Raw genomic sequence first — 20,884 nt, 5'->3', positions numbered from 1 at the left:
AATTCTACTTGGGTTATAGTAAAAATATTTTACAGCATAGTCTCTCAGATTAAAATGAAACATGCAAAATGTTTTATATGTTCTCCTTATGCAAACAAGCTAAAGCTCCTTAAGGGACAGGATTATTCTGTTCTTTTCAAAAATAGCTTTTAGGCATAAATGACATGCAAGAAATTGTACATATTACTCCCTGTTCTTCTTCGCTTCTTTATACAAAAAGTGTACAAAGGTCATCAGTGAACACGTGACCAAGTGTTACACCATCCTGCTAACGTCGTCATCCTGATGTGACGGTTCTGACCAGATGGCTTAAGCTTTCCGAAGTGAATACCTTTTTTGTGTTTCCAAAGTTTAAAACCAGACTTTCTTCACAAAAGGAGCCACATACTAAATATTACCAAATACATCAAAAATCACTTCAGAAGATATATTTTTAAAAACACATGTAACAGCTAAAGGTACACATTTTTGTGTTTGTACACATTTACTGATGCGGGTTGGTAAGAATTCTGCCTTGCTGTGACCCTGAAAACCTACCTGCTATCAAATAATGTCCAAAAATAAAAGAGAATTTTAAGCTTTGTAAGATCCCATGAAATAAAAAATCCTTTGATTATGTTCTGCTTTATTCAACAGACATGGAATCTCTTTATAACTCACCTCTCCTTCTCTGCAAACCTTCAGCAGTCTTTTTGAGCTTCTTCCTGGCACTGACCAGCTGGCTACTATCAAAGAGGTGTGCTGAAGGGGCACTCGCAGACTTCGGGATCCTCTTCTCGGTCCCCTCCGTTCTAGGCAGACCTGTCTCCAGTGTCTCTGGGACACTACTGTCCTTAGCAACAGGCAGAGGTGGTGGTGGGGGGGGAGGTGGGGGAGGTGGTGGTGGGGGAGGTGGTGTTGGAGGAAGAGGTGGTGGGAGTGGATCTGTGGTACCAGAACCTGGTTCAGGGTCATTATTATTCAAAAGTGAAAGAGAAACAGTGGGAGACAGTTCCGAGGTAACACCACTGAGAGGTAATGAAGTGTCTTCAAGTTGTACTAATGAAGTATCTTCGAGCTGTATGAGGCTTTGGGCTTCTGTTTTCTCTGATGACCCAAGCTTGCCTCTTCCTTCCTCTACCTCTTCATTCTTCTCTTCTACTTGCAGCACTCCTGGTACAGAGTCACATTGGTCCTCGCAGGGCACAGGACTGGTGGCACTCCTCCTTCTTGCATGAGCCAGTCGCAATCTGGTTGATTTAAGTATAACTTGACCCGGGTACCTCTAAAAAATCAGAAGTTATCATAACTGGTTAAATTGTATTCAAACAATTTATGAACAAACGGCTATTTTCTCCCTTAAATGAAAGATATTATTTGGAAATTTTGTAATTTTCAGGGAAAATTCTTTAATATATACAGAAAACCAGAGTACTTTTCAAACAGTTATGACCAAACTATTATTTCTTTATTATCAAATTCTTTATCAAGGTCTTGTATCCTCTTATTGATTTAAGCAACTATTCAAAATTACCATGATTACAAAAAGGTCTTTACTGCATAAGTATGCATTTAGATGAAAATAATAGCAATGTAAATTATGCAACATAAATGATGTCAATCACACAAATATATATGCATAAAGCTAAGGAACTAATTATTAGTTTCTTAAATATATTTCCAACTGCTTACAGATAAAATTTTTTGGAATAGTAACTGACATACAGGACTCTAATGCTATACTTCTACTATAGTGAAATGCATTGAGTTAATACATTTACTTAACTCAAGGCTTATCCTTATATTAAGGGCTAGTTCATCTATGGCCCCTCCCCCTTTTACTATAATACTAAGAGGACTTTATCAAAAGCTTCCTTCACTTCTAAGATGATCCCTCACCACAGACAGTTGAAGTAAGGCTCCTGAGCACCTTAATAACTAAAATCACTCAGCTTACACACAGTTAAAAGGAAACATTTAGCTGCTCTGATATCAGTGTCCAGAGTCATGGGTCAGCCTGGTAAGGAAACTGCTGAGGCATTTCTCAGGTATACTGATCCACCCTCTATTTCTGTCACTGGACATTTGTATAGATTATTACCATTTGTATGAAATGAAGTTGGTTGTTAACTAATTATTTTTATAAAGCTCAAGAGGAATCCAGGCTTCCAGAGGCCTTGACCATTCATTCTCCTTATACTACTACACTGAAGTGGTAGGCCAAGGGTCACAAGAATATTAATTCTGGAAACAACCAGAGGAAAGGTAGCTATGTAATAAAACCACTAATTTAAAAACATAAAAGGACTGATATAATTGTTTTCTAAATAACAAAGGGGAAAACTAAGTTTTTCTCATACAAATAAATTCACAATAGGAGTATGTATGTAGTAATGAAAAACAATACAATGATCATACTTATGTTACCTGTTTAAAAGTTCGAAGTCTATCCAGTGTTCTTTGTCTTTCTTGGCTAACCCAGGCACTTTTTCTTTCTTCTTCATCATGTAATTTTTCTCTCTTCTGGTAAGAAAATTAATAGTAATTTCATTATGATGTTTCACATTTCTTTTTATTGGTAACAGGAAAAAAGAAGAGTATTCTCCCAGGATATTAGTAATCTGGATCATTCCAAAGAATGATACATTAAACAAAAAAATTTTTTTTAATTTATTTGTTTTTGGAGAGAGGAAAAGGAAGGACAAAGAGAGGGAGAGAAACATCAATGTGTGGTTGCCTCTCATGGGCCCCCCTACTAGGGACCTGGCCTGAATCCCAGGCATGTGCCCTGACTAGGGATTGAACCCGTGACCCTTTGATTTGCAGGCCACCACTCAAATTCACTGAGCCACATCAGCTAGGGCTAAACAAAATATTTTATTTTTTGTATTTACTCCCAATTAAAGATGTTGATTCTGTAAAATAGAATAAAATCTTTTAACTAAAGAATGTTTCATTTTGGGGGTTATGGCTTAACCAATTTTAGTATGAAATACTTATAGCTGCTATATTCTAACTCAAATAATGGATCTTAAAAATAAAATCAGCAACCACTTGGTCAGTAATTTACATATTACAAATTAGTTCAACCAATATAGCTAGCAGTTAGGGGGGGAAGAGAAGTACTTCCAGCACTATACATGAATCATTTGAATGAACTATCTCAACTTACAGTTGACATTTATCTGCACAAAAGTTAAATTTTTTTCTTGTGTTCCTGAATCAACTATAAGTTGTCTAACCTTTCTTCCATTTGTCTGCTTTTTCAAATTCAATTCTCCATTATTCTCTTTTCTGGTACCTCTTTCTTTTTTTCCACCAACTTGTCCTGGACAATATAAATTCTGATGGCGGTTTACTGCTATGTTTGCCTTGGATGCTTATATCAAAATCTAAAGGATTACTTGAATCTTCAGACTAAAGTGTACATGATTTTTTCAGGAAACCCTTCTACATAGTGATCAAGTGGTACAGTGACTAGATTTCTAGAGTAAAAAAAGATTTTTTATGGATATCCAGGCAAAAAAATCAAGTCTCCTAAGCAGGTATAGATTGGGAGAGGTTACTTCAGGCCTCTCTATTGCAACAGTAAATGCTACAAGACAGTGTGGTAAGAGTGTGGTGAGAGTGTGGTAATGTCTCCAAAATTTAGATGAAGAGGAAATATAACAGCATCATCCAGCCAAATTGTCCTTTATGTATAAAGGAAACACAAGCATTCCCAAAACACACCAGACTAAAAAAATATAGCAACCACGAAACTTTCCTGAAATAGTATCTTAATGAAATCTAATCGTCTCCAAGATGAATCAAACTAAACCCAGGAAAAGTTAAGTTGTGGTGGGGATTATTTACTGGATGGTGACAGAGGCAACCCAAAGTGGGTGCATGGTAACATTCTGTTTATCAGTCTAGGTGCTGGTTATATAGGCATATTCATCTTGTGAAAATTCTTCATGTTATATAATTATGAGCAATAGACTTTTCTGTATGTATATTATGTACATATTATGCTTCAAAAATCAATAAAGGGTTTTCATAACAAAGTATTTTTTAAAAAAGATAAGAACAGACAATGATTAGTCAGGGCACATATCAGAGCCTGAAGAAAGTAGGTAGTATTAAAAGAAGCTATCATGAGCAAAATAACTAAAAAAGTTCTGATCAATTTCTATAAACTACAGCTTAAAAGCATGTATTCCAGGAGTGCTTTCTTTTTATTTTTCCCCTTTTTAAAAAATCCTCAACCAAGAATATAAACATTTATTAATTTTAGAGAGAGAGGAAGGGAGAGAAGAGAGAAAAACACAGATGTGAGAGAGAAACATCAGTCAGTTGCCTCTCATGTGTGCTCTGACCTGGGATTGAACCTGGACCCTTATGGGTTGTACAGGATGATGCTACAACCAACTGACCCATCCAGTCAAGGCACATGTGTACTTTCTTGAAGTGAAACTCATGAATTATGAATGCATGTGGTTACATAAAACAAGAATGCATTTTTTAATGGGAAGATCTGATTTGTTTCCTGACCACCATTTCCTTTGTTTACCCAAAATGTTTGAGCTTAAAAAAAAGTAATAAGCAAGTAATGTTACATTTATAACTATTGCTTTAGAGCTTACAATCAAATATTAAACTTCCATAATCTTACTTACATATTTAATTTGCAAAGATTTCTAGAAGAAATTTTTGAAACAATATTAGGCTAACATCTAGGGATCTACATTTTAAATAATCTACCACCCAACTGTTGAAAAAGGTGGTATAAAGCCAGCATGGAAAAACAATGATTTATCCTAATCTAAGCCAAGTTTCACTCTCCACTATCTATACATATTAAAGAGGACTAGATAATTAAAAATTCATTCTCCCACCCAATGAGGAATTCCACCCAAAGCTGGTGTTAGGCAAATGACATTACACATACGACATTCATCTTTGAGATTCCCCCAAGTATTCATTTTCTTATTTTTACTCTTCTTTGTCACATAAAACTCTTTGAGAAAGGATTTAATATTCATTTTTAAAAGATTTTATTCACTTATTGATAGAGGGGAAGGGAAAGAGAGAGGAAGAGAAACATCAATGTACGGTTGCCTCTCATGTATCCCCCACTGGGAAGTGGCCCGCAACCCAGGCATGTACCCTGACTGGGAATCGAACTGCGATCCTTTGGTTCGCAGGTCCGCAGGTCCGCACTCAATCCACTGAGCTACACCAGCCAGGGCTAATATTCCTTTTTAAAGTAATTAGTTATGCCATCCACGAAAGTATTAGCCTTTTATCAGAAGCCCAAATCTTCATGTAATAAGAAACAAATTCTAAGGAACAAACCTTCATGTAATAAGGAACAAATAGCAAGCTGATAGTGTAGGTGCTGATGGTCATAGTAGAGGGCATTCTGACACATGTGTTCTGCTAAGTCTAACCTTCCTTATCAACCAGTTTCTGACCCATGAAAAGAGTAAAAAACAGAATTGAAATAATTAATTTACCTATTTCTAGCTGCTAAGAAAAAGAAGAATCATATGATCTCACCTTTAACAGGATCCTAAACAACAAAACAAACAAGCAAGCAAAATATTACCAAAGACATAGAAATACAAAACAGGCTGACAGGGACCAGAGGGGAGAGGGGAGAGAATCACAGGGGAAAAGGGGAAGGATTCACAGGAACAAGTATAAAGGTCACATGGACAATAAGTAAGGTGGGGGGTAGAAATGGGAGGGAGGTGGGGAGCACTGCGGGGGGGGGGAAGGGCTGGGAATATAAGACAGAAAACTGTACTTGAACAATAATTAAATAAAAAGAAAGTGATATGAAAAAAAACAAAGAAGGGTAGGGTCAAGGGTGGGAAGTGGGGATGGCTGACGTGGTGGGGAGTGATAGGGGAAAAACTGAGACAACTGTAGCTGGTCAACAATAAAACAACTATAAATATTTAAAAAATAAAATAAAATAAAATGAATTGAAATAAAATAAAATAAGAAAAAGAAGACTCAAACAGTTAATGGGTAGTTTGGCTACTTTCATGTACTTAATATAAAAAGTAAGGGGCTTCAGCTAACATGTGCCAAAATAAGCTTAAGTGATAATATAGACAAATTTGGCCCTGTGTGTTACACTGAAGAAAACTTTTAAGCAAACATATATAGTGATGTGGTCATGTCATCACTACTACTGTTTAATGAAATATAAATCAATGGTGTTGACTCACCTAAGATGTGTCTCAAAGGACTACTATCAGAATAATATACTGCAGGCATGACGAGGTACAAAAAATACCAGGAATGGAAGGTTTTAAAAAAAACTAGTAATGCCAATGCAGGGGCACACTGCCAATAGAGGAGAACTTCTTCAACTTGACAAACAACACTAACAAAAACCCTACAGCTAATACCATCCTTAATGGTGAGAAACTGGAAGCTTTCTTGTTGAAAACATGAAAAGACAGATGTTCCCCTCTGACCACTCCTTTCCAACACTGTATTAGAAATCCTAGCTAATGCAAAGAAAAACAAAAACAAGTATACAGACTGGGAAAGAAGATATAAATCTCTTTCACTTGCAGGAGACATCACTATCTACACAGAAAATTTGAAAGAATTGACACAAGAAAAAAAAAAGAAAGGAAAAAGAAAACTCCTGGAAATAGAAAGTGATTCTAGAAAAGTTGCAAGATACAAGGTTGACATATAAAAGTCAACTGCTTTCCAATGTACCAGTGAAGAACTGGATTTGAAATGAAAAACTACTTACATGTTATAACACACACACACACATACACACACACACACACACACACACACACACACGGAGAGAAGGGGAGGGGAAGGAAGAGGGGGGAGGAGAGAGTAAAGGAAGGACTTCCAGGAAGCCCAAGAAGCTCGGAGAGTCCCAAAGAAGTTGGACCCAAGGAGGAACACACCAAGGCACATCATAATTACATTACCTAAGATTAAAGATGAGAGACTCTTAAAAGCAACAAGAAAAAAAGGAAAGAGTTACCTACAAAGGAATTCCTGTAAGACTAACAGCTGATTTCTCAAAAGAAATCTTGCAGGCAAAAGGTGCTGGAAAGAAGTATTCAAAGTCATGAAAGGGCAAGGACCTACATCTAAGACTACTCTGGATAGCAAAGCTATCATTCAGAATGGAAGGGCAGATAAAGTGCTTCCTAGATAAGTTCAAGTTAAAGGACGGCATCATCACCAAGCCCTTATTATATGAAATGTTTTTTTGTCCTCCCCCCCATTATATGAAATGTTAAAGGGGCTTACCTAAGAAAAAGAAGATGATAAAAATATTAACAGTAAAATGACAACAAACTCACAACTATCAACAACCAAACCTAAAAAACAAAAACACTAAGCAAACAACTAGAACTGGAACAGAAGCAGAGAAATACAGACCACACGGAGGGTTACCACTGGGGAGGGAGGAAAGGGGAGAATGGAGGAAAAGGTACAAGGAATAAGAAGTATAACTGGTAGGTACAAAATAGAGAAGGGAGGTAAAGAATAGTATAGAAAATGTAGAAGTCAAAAGAAATTCTATGTTCAACCCATTGACATGAACTAAAGGAGGGGAATGCTGGGGGGGGCATGATGCAGGGTAGAGGAGGATAAAAGGGACAACAATGGGGAAATGATAATAGCATAATCAATAAACTATACTTTAAAAAAGAAAAAAATTTACGTACAATTTTTAATTTTTATTTCTTTAGTTTATTGATTTTTAGAGAGGGGAAGGAAGGGACAAAGAAAGGGAAAGAAACACTGATGTGTTAGAGTTATACTGATTGGTTGCCTCTCATATACACCCAACTGGAGACCTGGCTCAAAACCCAGGCAGGTACTCTGACTGCGTATTGAACTCTGGTGTCCTTTTGTTCTGCAGTCTGATACTCAATCCACTGAGCCACATCAGCCAGGATAGAATACAAATTAAATAAAACAAATTTAGGTACAGTATCTATATGAAACTATAAAACTCTTATAAAAAATCAAATAACTATATAAATGGAGATATATTCCTTGTTTATGGATAGATAAGACTCAGTGTTGTTACAGTGTCTGTTATTCCCAATTTGATCTACAGATTCAATGCCATCTTAGTCAAAACCCCAGCTGCGTATTTTATGGTTACTGACAAGCTGATTCTAAAGTTTCTTTACAGAGGACTTTCAGTCAAGATGATGCTGTAGGAAGATATGGCTCACCTCTTCATACAACCACATCAATATTACAACTTAAATACAGAACCATCACTCAGAACCATCAGAAACTGAGTTGAATGGCAGTCTGACAACTATGGAATTAAAGAAACTACATCCATCCAGACTGGTAGAAGGGGCACAGACTCAGAACTGGCTGGTCCCACAACCATGTGTGGTGGATAAAAATTCAGGAGTGACATCTCAGGAGGAAGAAGTCCCATCCCCAAACAAGGTCCCCAGCCCAAGAATGTAAGTCCCCACAACTTCAGGCTGCAAAACCAATGGGGATTGAGTTGGTGGAAGAAACTTCTCAAGCTCCAGGCAGTTGCTCTTAAAGAGCCCACATGTGGACTTACTCAGACTCACTCCCTCTTAACTTCAGCAATGGGGTAGTAGCTTGTAAGGCACCAGTAGCATATTTGGAGAAACTGAACTGTCTGTGATCAAGGCAAGCAGAGGCCAATGCCCCTTTTCTAAACACTCCCTGCACATAGCCACAGAGCTGGCAAGCTGGTGCCATGTCTGAGGCTCCATCAACCTGGCTAACACTGTTTGACCCACCTGGGAGATTCACAGAGACTCTATCCCATCCAATTTATGGGCCCATCCAAGCAGCTTTTCCATATGAATGGCTGGTCTAGGCTTGTGCTTCACAACTTCCTAAATCCTCTCAAATGAGGAAGGGCTGCTCTCAGTGAGCCCCAGGCCCAGCACCAGCAGCAGTCAGCCTCGATTTTACAGCTTGGCTATGCTTGGGTATCTCCAAGCCTAGCACAAGTAACAGTCACCTCAGACTGCTTTATAGCTCAGGAAGGGTGGCCCCAGGTAAAGCACAGGTGGAGGCTGACCCTGGCCTATTTTACCTGGGAAACCCCAGGGCCAGTGCATCCAGTGGACAGCTACAGAGCAGATCGCATCAGAGCACTATGATCCTGCCTTTGCATAGCTTATCCTCCATGGAGGATGGAGGCTGGTGGTTAGCAGTCACAGCCAGTCCTTGCATCTGACTGATCCGGGTAAATTTCTCCTGTTGATCTCATATAGCAACTGAGGCTAAACTACAAGAGGAGGGTGTAATCAGCCCACACAAAAGGCATAGCTAAGTACTCAGCTTGATAATAGGGGAGACCACGCAACTGAACCTTACAAGGTACCTACTACATTAGGCCACACTACCAAGTCACACAGTCAAAGCAGCTCTACTGGATACATAGAAACACAGGGAGGCTACCAAAACTAGGAGACAAAGAAACATGGCCCAAATAAAAGAACACATCAAAACTCCAGAAAAAGAGCTAAATGAAACAGAGATAAACAATCTGTCAGGTGCCAAGTTCAAAACACTGTTTATAAGGATGCTCAAAGAACTTAGTAAGGACCCGAATAGCATAAAGAAAAGATCCAGTCAGAAACAAAGGATATACTAACTGAAATGAAGAACAATTTACAGGGCAACAACAGTAGAGTGGATGAAGCTGAGGATCAAATCAATGATTTGGAACATAAGGGAACAACAACAAAAAAACCCAACAAGGACAAGAAGAAAAAAGAATCCAAAAAAATTAAGACAGTATAAGCAGCCTCTGGGACAACTTCAAGAAATCAACATTTGCATCATGGGGGTACCAGAAGGAGAAAAGAAAGAGCAAAAAGACAGACTGGAAATCTATCTGAAAAACATAATGAAAGAAAACTTCCCTAAAAATAATGAAAGAAATAGACATGCAAGTCAAGGAATCACAGAGTTCCAAACAAGATGGATGCAAAGAGGCCCACTTCAAGATACATCATTATTAAAATGCCAAAGGTTAAAGATAAAGAGAAAATCTTAAAAGCAGCAAAAGAAAAGCAAATAGTTATCTACTGGGGAGTTCCCATAAGACTTCCAGCTGATTTCTCTAAAGAAACTTTGCAGGCTAGAAGCGATTGCCAAGAAATATTCAAAATCATGAAAAGCAGAGACTTACAGCTAAGATTGCTCTATCCAGCAAAGCTATCATTTAGAATTGAAGCACAGATAAAGAGCTTCTTAGGCAAGAAAAAACTAAAGGAGTTCACCATCATCAAACCCCGATTATATAAAATGTTAAGGGGAGTTACTTAAGAATTAAATCCATGAACAATAAAATGGCAATAAGTACATACTGATCAATAAATGAATCTAAAAACTAAATTAAGCAAACAAGAAGAACAGAGACAGATTCAGAAGAACAGAGACAGATTCATTGATGCAGAAAACATTTTTATGGTTACCAGATGGGAAGAGGGTATGGAGAATGGTTGAAGAGGTGAGAGGATTAAATATAAATAGGTAGTTACAGAATAGCCATGGGGGGGGACTTCCACCAAGATGGAGGCATAGGTGGAAACACTGTGCCTTCTCCCACAACCAAGTTTGGATACAACAAAAGTTTTGGTGAACTACCACACATCCAGGAGCCAGAAAACCGAATTATATGGAAGTCCGACAGCTACGAACCGTTCAACGAGGACGGTAAGAGGCAGAACCAGCAGCAGAGCTGGGTCAGCCAGGGCAGATCTAGGAGCGCAGGCAGCCCGGACCTAGTCGGGGTGCGGAACAGACTGACCAAGGTCGCACACTCTCGCGCAGTGAGACGGACCACGCAGGCCCCAGGGGGCAAACCCAGTGGTGGAGGGCTGACAGCGGTGGCACACCCGCGTGCCAAGGAGTGGGGCGCGTGGCCCTGGTGACGGTGGTGGCTGCGGTGCTGGTGGGGGTCGCGGCGGGCACTGGAGAGAAGCCATTGTCCCTCTTTGACCCCGCCCCCACATACAACGTCACAACCCAGCGACTGAGTTGCCCTGCTCTGGTGAAAACCTAGGGCTCCGTTCCTGCTACTTAACAGGCACAAATAGCCCAAAGGATGGCTCAAGAAGAACTCAAAGTCCCAGAGCCAATAACTCTAAGCGACCAACAGATTGCCAGGCTCTCAGAAGCCCAATTTAAAACACTATTTATTAGGATGCTCACAGAATTGGTAGAGTACAGTCACAAATTAGAGAAACATATGAAGGCTAAACTAATTGAAATGAAGGGAGATGTCCAGGAAACCAATAGTGATGGAAAGGAAACTGGGACTCAAATCAATGGAGTGGACCAGAAGGAAGAACAAAACATCCCACCAGAAAGGAATGAAGAAATGAGAATTCAAAAAAATGAGGAGAGGCTTAGGAACCTCCAGGACATCTTTAAACGTTCCAACATCCGAATTATAGGGGTACCAGAAGGGGGAAAGAAACAGCCACGAGTGGAAAACGTATTTGAACAAATAATAAAGGAGAACTTCCCCAGTCTGGCAAAGGAAATAGACTTCCAGGAAATCCAGGAAGCTCAGAGAGTGCCAAAGAAGTTGGACCCAAGAAGGAACACACCAAGGCACATCATAATTACATTAGCCAAGACTAAAATGAAGGAGAGAATCCTAGAAGCAGCAAGGGATAAGGGGACAGTCACCTACAAAGGAGTACCCATCAGACTGTCAGCGGATTTCTCAAAAGAGACCTTACAGGCAAGAAGGGGCTGGAAAGAAGTATTCCAAGTCATGAAATCCAAAGACCTACAGCCAAGATTGCTTTATCCAGCAAAACTTTCATTTAGAATGGAAGGACAGATAAAGTGCTTCTCAGATAAGGTCAAGTTCAAGGAGTTCATCATCACCAAGCCCTTATTATATGAAATGCTAAAGGGACTTATATAAGAAAGAGATGATGAAAAATATGAACAGTGAAAGGACAGCAAACGCACAGTTATTAACAACCACACCTAAAACAAAAGCAAACCAAGAGGACAGCTAGATCAGGAGTGGAACCATAGAAATGAAGAACACATGGAGGGTTAGAAACGGGGGTGGGAGGAGGAGAAGGGGGGAGAAGGCACAGAAAATAGCATAGATGGTAGGGAGGGTGAGAATAGTGGGGGAAATATAGAACCTAAAGAACTTGAGACACGTGGTTATAAACTAAGGGGGGGAGAAGGGTGGGGGAGGGAGTGTGCGGGTGGAGGGGAAAGAAGGGGGGGAATAGAACAACTGTAATGGTATAATCAATAAAATATATTAAAAAAAAAAAGAAGAATAGCCATGGGGACGTAGTGTACAGTACAGGAAATGCAGTAGACAAAGAACTTACACAGAAGACCCATGGAATGAACAATGGTGGGGGGATTGCCTGAGGGAGTGGGGGTTGCTAGGTGGAGTGAGGCAAAGGGGGGAAAATTGTCATAACTGTAATAGCATAATCAATAAAATATAAGTTAAAAATGCTTCTTTACCAAGGCAAAGACTTACATCAATGGAATTGAATACAACGCTCAAAAAAAAGACCCACACTAATATAATTAACTGATCTTTAGCAAGGAGCAAAGGCCATTCAATGGAGGGTGGACAGGTTTTTTCAGCAAATGGTGCCAGAACTACTAGAAATTCACATGCAAACAAACAAAAAAGTTTATCCACAGACCTTACAACCTCCAAACTCACACAAATATTAACTCAAAATGGATCACAGACCTAAATGCAAAACTATAAAGTTCCTTGAATATAATTAGAAAAGAAATATGATGGCTTTTTAGACAGAACACCAAAGGTAGAACCCATGAAAGAAAATCTGGTTAAATTGGACTTTATTAAAATTAAGAAGTTTTGCCCTGTGAGAGATACTCCAGCGAATGAAAGGACAGGGCATAGATTTGAAGAAGATATCTGCAAAAGATATATCTGACAAAGGACTGTCATAAAGCATAAAAAAATTTCAAAGATTTTATTTATTTACTTTTAGACAGAGGGGAAGGGAGGGAGAAATAAAAGGAGAGAAACATCAATGGTTGTTGATGGTGCAACCATCAGTGGTTGCCTTTCATGTGCCCCCTACTGGGGACCTAACCTGCAACCCAGGCATGTGTCCTGATGGGGAATCGAACTGGGAGAACCTCTGGTTCCCATGCTTGCACTCAATCCACTGAGCCACACCAGCCAGGGCAAAAAAATTCTTTAAACAATTTTTTAACATCCCAGTTAAAAAATGAACAAAGGGTCTGAACAGACACTTCAGCAAAGAAGATATACAGATGGCAAATAAGTATCATGAAAAAGTGTTCAACATCATATGCCATTAGGAAATTGCAAACTGAAACAACTATGAGATACCACTACACATCTATTGTAATGGCTAAAATCCAAAACACTGACAATACCAAATGTCAGTGAGGATGTAGAGCAACAGGAACTCTTACTCACTGAGGTGGAAATGCAAAATGGTACAGTTGCTTTGGAAAACAATTTGGCAATTTCTAACCAAATTAAATATTCTTGCCATATGATCCAGCAATCATGCCCCTTGGTATTTACCCAAGAGTTTAAAACTTATGTATGTACAAGTATCTGTATGATCTGGACAAGAGCTTTACATAATTACCAAACCTTGGAAGCAACCAACAGTAGATGAATGCATAAACTGTGGTACCTCCAGGCAACAGAATATTACTAAGTGCTAAAAACAAATGAGTTATCAAGTCATGAACACATGAGAGAACCTTAAATGTATATTACTAACCTAATAAGTCAATATGAAAAGCTACCTATTGTATGTTTCCAATTAAACATTTTGGAATAAATAACTATGGAGAGAGTAAAAATTACCAGTGGTTTCGGGACAGAAAGAAATGCACAGAGGATTTTTAGGGCAATGAAAATATTCTGTATGATACTACTAATGGTGAATTCATGTCATCATACATTTGTCAAAACCAATAGAATGTGTACACCAGGAATGAATCCTAATGTACACTATGGACTTTGGGTGATAATGATGTGTCAATGTTGGTTCACTGACTGTAACAAACGTACCACACTTGTATGGGTTTTAGCTAACAGAAAAGCTGTACGTGTGTGGCTTTATGCCAAAAGTACTCTAAATTATACAGTATGTGCATATATATAGTGAAATAATGCTAATGTTTATAGTTAAAACATTTTAAAATTCTCTATAAATTTAATTCACTTTGATACATGTAAAAATCGAAGTTTTATTCCAAGTCCCCAAGAATCCAAACTTACTAGTTGTACTGTGTGATGGGTTCTATATTCCTCTTCACTCCGAAGGCGCTGCTGGAATTTTTCATTGTGTTTTGCAATACAAATTTCCTATAAATACATAAAATGTGTTTTAATATAAGTGAAACATATTTAATATAATCTAGAAACTACATAACCTATTTTTCAGACTATAAGACGCACCCCAGGTTTTTAGAGGAGGAAAATAGAAAAAAATTTTTTGAAGCAAAAAATGCGGTAAAATATTTAATAACATAAATAACATAATATTTCACCAATGTAAATGTAAACAGAACTCAACAGCGGCATTAACAACCATTATTCCTCCCAAATTTTGGGGGGGGGGAGTGCTTCTTATAGTCTGAAAAATATGGCATATATATTTATATTTAACTTATATTAAATATAACCTAGTGATTACTTGATAAAGTTAAATTTTAATCTTAACATATACCTACATAGCAAAATACCAAGTAAACTACCTCTGGTTTCTCATTAGGAATTCTGAAGCTGCATAAGTCAAATCATGAAGATCTTAAAAAGATTCTTCTATCAAACTATTAAAACTTCTCTGACCCTTCTCGTTTCTCTTATTTTTTTGGAGGGAGAGGGATGGGGCAAGGTAGAGTGGAAAGGAGTGTCCTTATATAATCTCAAAAGTCTCTTGCAGTTCTCAAGTCCGTGGCCAGAAGATTCAAAGTCTTATTGTACTCTTTAAACTGTCTGGGCAGAAAGGATATACAACTCTTGGCTGAAAAGCTGTATTCTTAAACTCTCTTTGATGAGTTAAAGAACATGAGTTTGCCCAGAATGGTTTAATCCATATCATTAAAATCTCTCAAAACTTCTGGGCACAGACTTGAGAACTAAAAAAGACCTTAAAGACTAGAATGTCAGAATTATAAAGAAAATATAGGTATGCTGCTTCTAATCACATGAAAATAATACAATAATAAAATGGGATACATGTGCTTCTTTAAAAAATAATGCACTATTATCTGGCAACTTTTTGGTGGCACTCCGCCAAATCTTCATTTTCTCTGTGTCCCTCTGGAAAAGTCCTTCACATAAAAGGCTTCATATTAGTTTCCAACACTATCAGAGCTATACCAAAAGATTACTCTTCTAACCAGAGAAAGGCATTTAAGGAATAACCTTTGAAACCAGTAAATTATTTTTTAATCAACTGTTATATTATTCACCCATGCTAGGTTAAATTTATTGATCATGAAATGAACCTGTCCAAGGTAGTCTCCAGGGGGAAACAAAGGTAGTATTATATAGTGACATGATATGGTGATATAAGGACTCAGGCTTCTAAGTCATACAGACTTAAGATAGAATCTTATTACCTTGCCCCATACTAACCACTTTTGGTTGGGTCATTTATTTAACTGCTATGTCTTGGTTTCCTTGGTCATGAGAATACAGGTCCATATTCCCTTACCCAGAGCAAAGGTGAGATGAGTTTTGAAATTAAATTTTTTCCAGATTTTAAAAAGGTGATATCATATATTACCAAATAACTCCAGCAAGATCTGACTGAGCACCCCATAATAATTTACTTCATTTAAAAAGATATGTAAGTATCAGTGACAAAGTAGGACTAGTAGCTATGGATCAAGGATTAGTTAACAAATACAAGAATTAAAATTAAGATTATATATTCAATAAATACATAACCTATTATACCTTTTTATTTCTGAGGTAGGCTTTCTTGGCTGAAACCCGTCCACGTCTTGCTTCCAGCTGGCGTGCTTTCTGCTGAAGTTTCTGCAGCTCTTCTCTCTGTAAGTGCACCGACGCTGCCATCTCTTCCTTCTCCAGCATGGCCTCCATGCTTTCGTAAGTGTCATAGTACACCACTTCATCTCTCTTTTCTGTTACAGAACAGCAACAAAGGGTAATGGTTAAGTGCATGGACTGTAGAAGACAGAACAGGGTTTTAATCCATGTACTGGCTCTGTCACCTCAGGAAAAGTCATTATCTCTTATTAAGTACTCAATCTTTTGTGGACGTATGTGGTGAAATGTACACAATACCCGATATAAGTCTTTTGATGCTTTCCAGTTGTGCTGTCAATAGTAACTCTTCACACTTCAAGATTTCAAACTGTACTTCATACAACTGAAGCTGCAGATCATAATAATCAGCTTCTAACTGATCCAGTCGGGCTATGGCTTCTGTACCACCTTGCAAACTCTGCATCTGCATTAAAAATAACATGACATTTCTTGTTGGTGGGGAAAAGAAAAAAATCACATTTAAGTTATAATTGGAAATGAAAACTAATTAGACAGGATATACCCATAAAGCAACTATTTTAAGAAAGAAACTTATACACAAGAATAAAGATTTTAAAATGATGTAAAACAGTAATAATTAAAACATACAGTTTTAAAAATAATTAGGCAAACAGTAAAAATAAGATCTTAAATCTTATTTTATGATTTTAAGCTCATCCATATTTAGGATACTAATATTTGAATTGTCCTGACATAAATATTAATGGTGTCCCTTTCACTCTCAAAAGTGGTTGCTAGTTATACATTTATCCTTTTCATGTAAAGTATACGAGTAGGATTAGGCCATACTCGGTTATAACAGAGGGGTAAAAGTTTGGTCAACCTCAACACATCTGGGGCTTTGTTTTTTCTTCAAGGTCACAGCCTGGATAGCTGGTAGGATCTTTTGCCTGGAGAACAAGGTGAGTAGATGTGAGTTGGAGCAGTATGACAAATGCCTTCAGTGGAAATCCTTACAAGGTACATAATGATCACTATTACTATGAAGTAGACGAGGCTTAGAGTCCTACAATGAAGCTAAGGTGGGATTCAGAAATTTCTGCGCATGTCTCATGAAGTGGTGGGTGGTCTTGCATGAGACTTGTTTGGTTGGTTGATTGGTTTTTAGTCTTGAAGTGAGAAGGAAAAGATATTTTGCCAGGCATCAGAAGAAAACCACTGTAGGGGAAGGTATAAATCAGATAATGATTCCTAACACCACTAGTCCTATATATACTTATTTGGCTCTTTGGAGAAAGGGACAAGAAACAGCTTTTCATGCATCTCTAAGGTGGGAAGTATAGGCACAGTTTTCTGGTGTGAGAGAATAAGCATTCTTCCAAGAACAGTTCTTATAAGAACATGGCATCACCCCTTCCAGAGTTTAAAGTTTCATGCTTAGAAGTCCAGGAGACTTGGGGCACAGGTATGGGTTTACTGGGAACTAGAAGCATTGGTTCAGGTGGCATGTCAGGGAGTAACTACCAAAGGAAGTGAGGGAAGAACAGAGAGGAAAACGAGAGAAATCTTTAAGAGTTCAAGTGAGACATCATCTGGGGCTTCCAGAATGCCAGCAACATACTTGACTAGTAGTTCTGGGTGAGCCATGGCATCAAAGACAGTGAAGCCTTATTGCTACAAAATAATCCCTTCTGGCTGGTGAGGTTGGTGAAACATGTTAGCACATACAAAGACTATTTTTAAACAAGATTTCAGCCTTCCTTTACATTATAGATATCCACACAGTGCTACCCAATCATTTTAATGTTTTTGTCTTAGTATACAATTTCCAGTTCCTTTAATATCAAGTTGGAACTTCAAAGCCAACAGTTAGGATGTTGTCTAAATGTGCAACAGTATACATTTTCAAAATAACCAGATGAATTAAATACAGTGCTATTTAATAAAAGTTATAAAGATTTTATAAATAAATATTTAGTAAGTTATATAAGCTGTAAATCAGTGACCCTGCAACATCATGTTATGAGCAACAAACAATAAATATAGAACAAATCCCAAATGGGTTTAATTATAGTGGCTCATGGAAGAGAACTTTTACAAAATGCAATCCTGATGCTTTTGTCCTAAGTCATAAAAGGAATCTAAGAGTGATTTCTTTCCTCAAACTCCTAGTCTCACTTTATTTTTTTGTTTTTACCCTCACCCAAGAACACACTTACTAACTTCAGCGAGAAGGGAATGGAGGGAGAAAGAGAGGGAGAGAAATATTAATACAAAAAAACAAAGATCAGTTGCCATTTGTATGCGCCCCAACAGACTGGAGACTGAACCGACAACCTAGGCATGTGCCCTGGCTGAAAATCAATGCCCTTTTGGTTTGTGGGATGACACCCAACCAACTGAGCCACATCAGCCAGGGTTACTCTCACTTTTAATTACAAACATCTCTTTATACACTATCTTGGGGCTCTTGTACATGTCTGGAGACCAAAGCCCAGGATGCATCTTCCTCTGTTATCTGCACCCACATCCTCTGTGAGCACAGCATGCAAATAGGTAAAACATGTAATATTAGAAGGCTTTATTCTCTAAGCGGGAATTATAATCAGTAAGGCCTTGGTATGAATCAGTCTAAAAGCCTTCATCTATGATCAGTTCTCCACTGATACTTATTCAGGTCCAGCCTAGGCTTGTTAGTTCCATCTTTACTACTTCTAGTTCTTGTCAGCTAGAAGTGACCATCATCTGCCACGTTTTGACACTGGGCTAATAAAGCTTACCCTACCACTCTCCTATCCAATCCTCTGACTTGGCATACCTTTCCACTGTCAAATGCCTCAACTGCAAGAATGATACTTTGATTGCTGAGCGGGGTCAAAGTACCTTAAAAACACTGGAGATGCACAGTGATACCACAATACAGCAAATATCAAATAGCAAACTAAGAAAAGGAAGAAGGTGTTCTCTAACAAAAGTGACCTCACCACCAATTTTCTGATTGAGTGACTTCCATTCAGAACAAGGGAGAGTTCAGAGGTGTATTTGCCATGGCAGGGTTAAAAGGAGACAAAACCTCATCAGCGACAGAAGTAGACAAGGAATCTGTTTAACACCAACCTCTGAGAGAACAAACAATAGGGCAGTGGTGGGCCTCAGGAAAAGTTAAGGGGTTGTGGAAAGGACTTTCATGGGATAGGCTAAGGGGAAGGGCATAAAAGACAAGTCAGGGAAATCAGGAGGGCAAAACAGTGCTCTGAAGTTTATCTAAATTTCAGTACGGTTGGATGTTTCATTCTTCCTTCTGGTCCATTCCATTGATTTGAGTCCCAGTTTCCTTTCCATCACTATTGGTTTCCTGTGCATTTCCCTTCATTTCAATTAGTTTAGCCTTCATATATTCCTCTAATTTGTGACTATAATCAACCAGTTCTGTGAGCATCCTGATCACCAGTATTTTGAACTGTGCATCTGAGAGGCTCGCTATTTCTTTTTCACTTAGAGTTATCAGCTCTGGGGCTTTGAGTTCTTCTTGAGCCACAGTTTGGACTGTTATGTATAAGAAGTGGAGCCCTAGGTGTCACCAGGGCGGGGCAACTCAGTTGCTGGGTTGTGACGCTGTACGTGGGGGCAGAGTCAAAGAGGAGCAACGGCGGTCCCATCTACCGCCTCCCACTGCTGCTGCCACTGTCGCCGGGGCCTGCGCATTCTGTCCCACTACGAGCAAATGTGGGACCACGGTCAGCCCTCCTCAGCTGGGTTCGCCCGCTGGGGCCTGCACGGTCCTTCTCACTGCTCACTCTGCCGGTTTATCTGCGCGCGAATGTGACTACAGTCAGTCTGCCCCGCACCCTCACTGGGTCCGCGCTGCTACCCTGGCTGCCTGCGTGTCTGGGTCTGGGGGTCTTTCCTGCCAGACCCTGCTCCTCTGCTGACTCCGCTCCTCTTACCAGTCCCAGTTGAAGAGTTCGTTGTTGTCGGACTTCCGTATGGTTCAATTTTCTGTTCTTTGGCTGTGTCTTTGTTTACTAAACCTTTGTTGTATTCAAACTTGGTTGTGGGAGAAGGCACAGTGTTTCCACTTACGCCTCCATCCAACCAGAAAAGAATAAAGAAAAAAGAATTCAAAAAAATAAGGAGAGGCTTAGGAACCTCCAGGACATCTTTAAATGTTCCAACACCCGGATTATAGGGGTACCAGAAGGGGGAAGGAAACAGCCACGAGTGGAAAACTTATTTGAACAAATAATAAAGGAGAACTTCCCCAGTCTGGCAAAGGAAATAGACTTCCAGGAAATCCAGGAAGCTCAGAGAGTCCCAAAGAAGTTGGACCCAAGAAGGAACACACCAAGGCACATCATAATTACATTAGCCAGGATTAAAATGAAGGAGAGAATCCTAGAAGCAGCAAGAGATAAGGGGACAGTCACCTACAAAGGAGTACCTATCAGACTGTCAGCAGATTTCTCAAAAGAGACCTTACAGGCAAGAAGGGGCTGGAAAGAAGTATTCCAAGTCATGAAATCCAAAGACCTACATCCAAGACTGCTCTATCCAGCCAAGCTTTCATTTAAAATGGAAGGGCAGATAAAGTGCTTCTCAGATAAGGTCAAATTCAAGGAGTTCATCATCACCAACCCCTTATTCTATGAAATGTTAAAGGGACTTACCTAAGAAAAAGAAAACAAAAAATACGAACAGTGAAAGGACAGCAAACCCACAGTTATTAACAACCACACCTAAAACAAAAGCAAACCAAGAGGACAGCTAGATCAGGAGTGGAACCATAGAAATGAAGATCACATGGAGGGTCAGCAACAGGGGAGTGGGAGGAGGAGAAGGGGGGAGAAGGTACAGAAAATAAGTAGC

At 38.9% G+C, this 20,884-nt stretch overlaps 1 protein-coding gene across 1 annotated transcript in view; it reads right to left on the bottom strand.

Annotated features, from left to right (window-relative positions):
• Nucleotides 1–20,884, bottom strand: part of JMY (junction mediating and regulatory protein, p53 cofactor) — a 107,071-nt gene that overhangs the window by 9,845 nt on the left and 76,342 nt on the right. Inside the window, exons 5-9 of the mRNA XM_037032409.1 lie at nt 16,316–16,481; nt 15,965–16,152; nt 14,276–14,362; nt 2,407–2,502; nt 661–1,264 (exon numbers count right to left, since the gene is read on the bottom strand). Coding sequence (XP_036888304.1) covers nt 661–1,264; nt 2,407–2,502; nt 14,276–14,362; nt 15,965–16,152; nt 16,316–16,481 — 1,141 coding nt within the window. The remainder of the gene's footprint in view (nt 1–660; nt 1,265–2,406; nt 2,503–14,275; nt 14,363–15,964; nt 16,153–16,315; nt 16,482–20,884) is intronic.

The sequence above is a fragment of the Sturnira hondurensis genome, unplaced genomic scaffold, assembly GCF_014824575.4.
Source record: "Sturnira hondurensis isolate 20B ecotype Veracruz unplaced genomic scaffold, ASM1482457v3 Scaffold0021354, whole genome shotgun sequence".
NCBI lineage: Eukaryota > Metazoa > Chordata > Mammalia > Chiroptera > Phyllostomidae > Sturnira > Sturnira hondurensis.
This window is presented reverse-complemented; position numbering and strand designations above follow the sequence as displayed.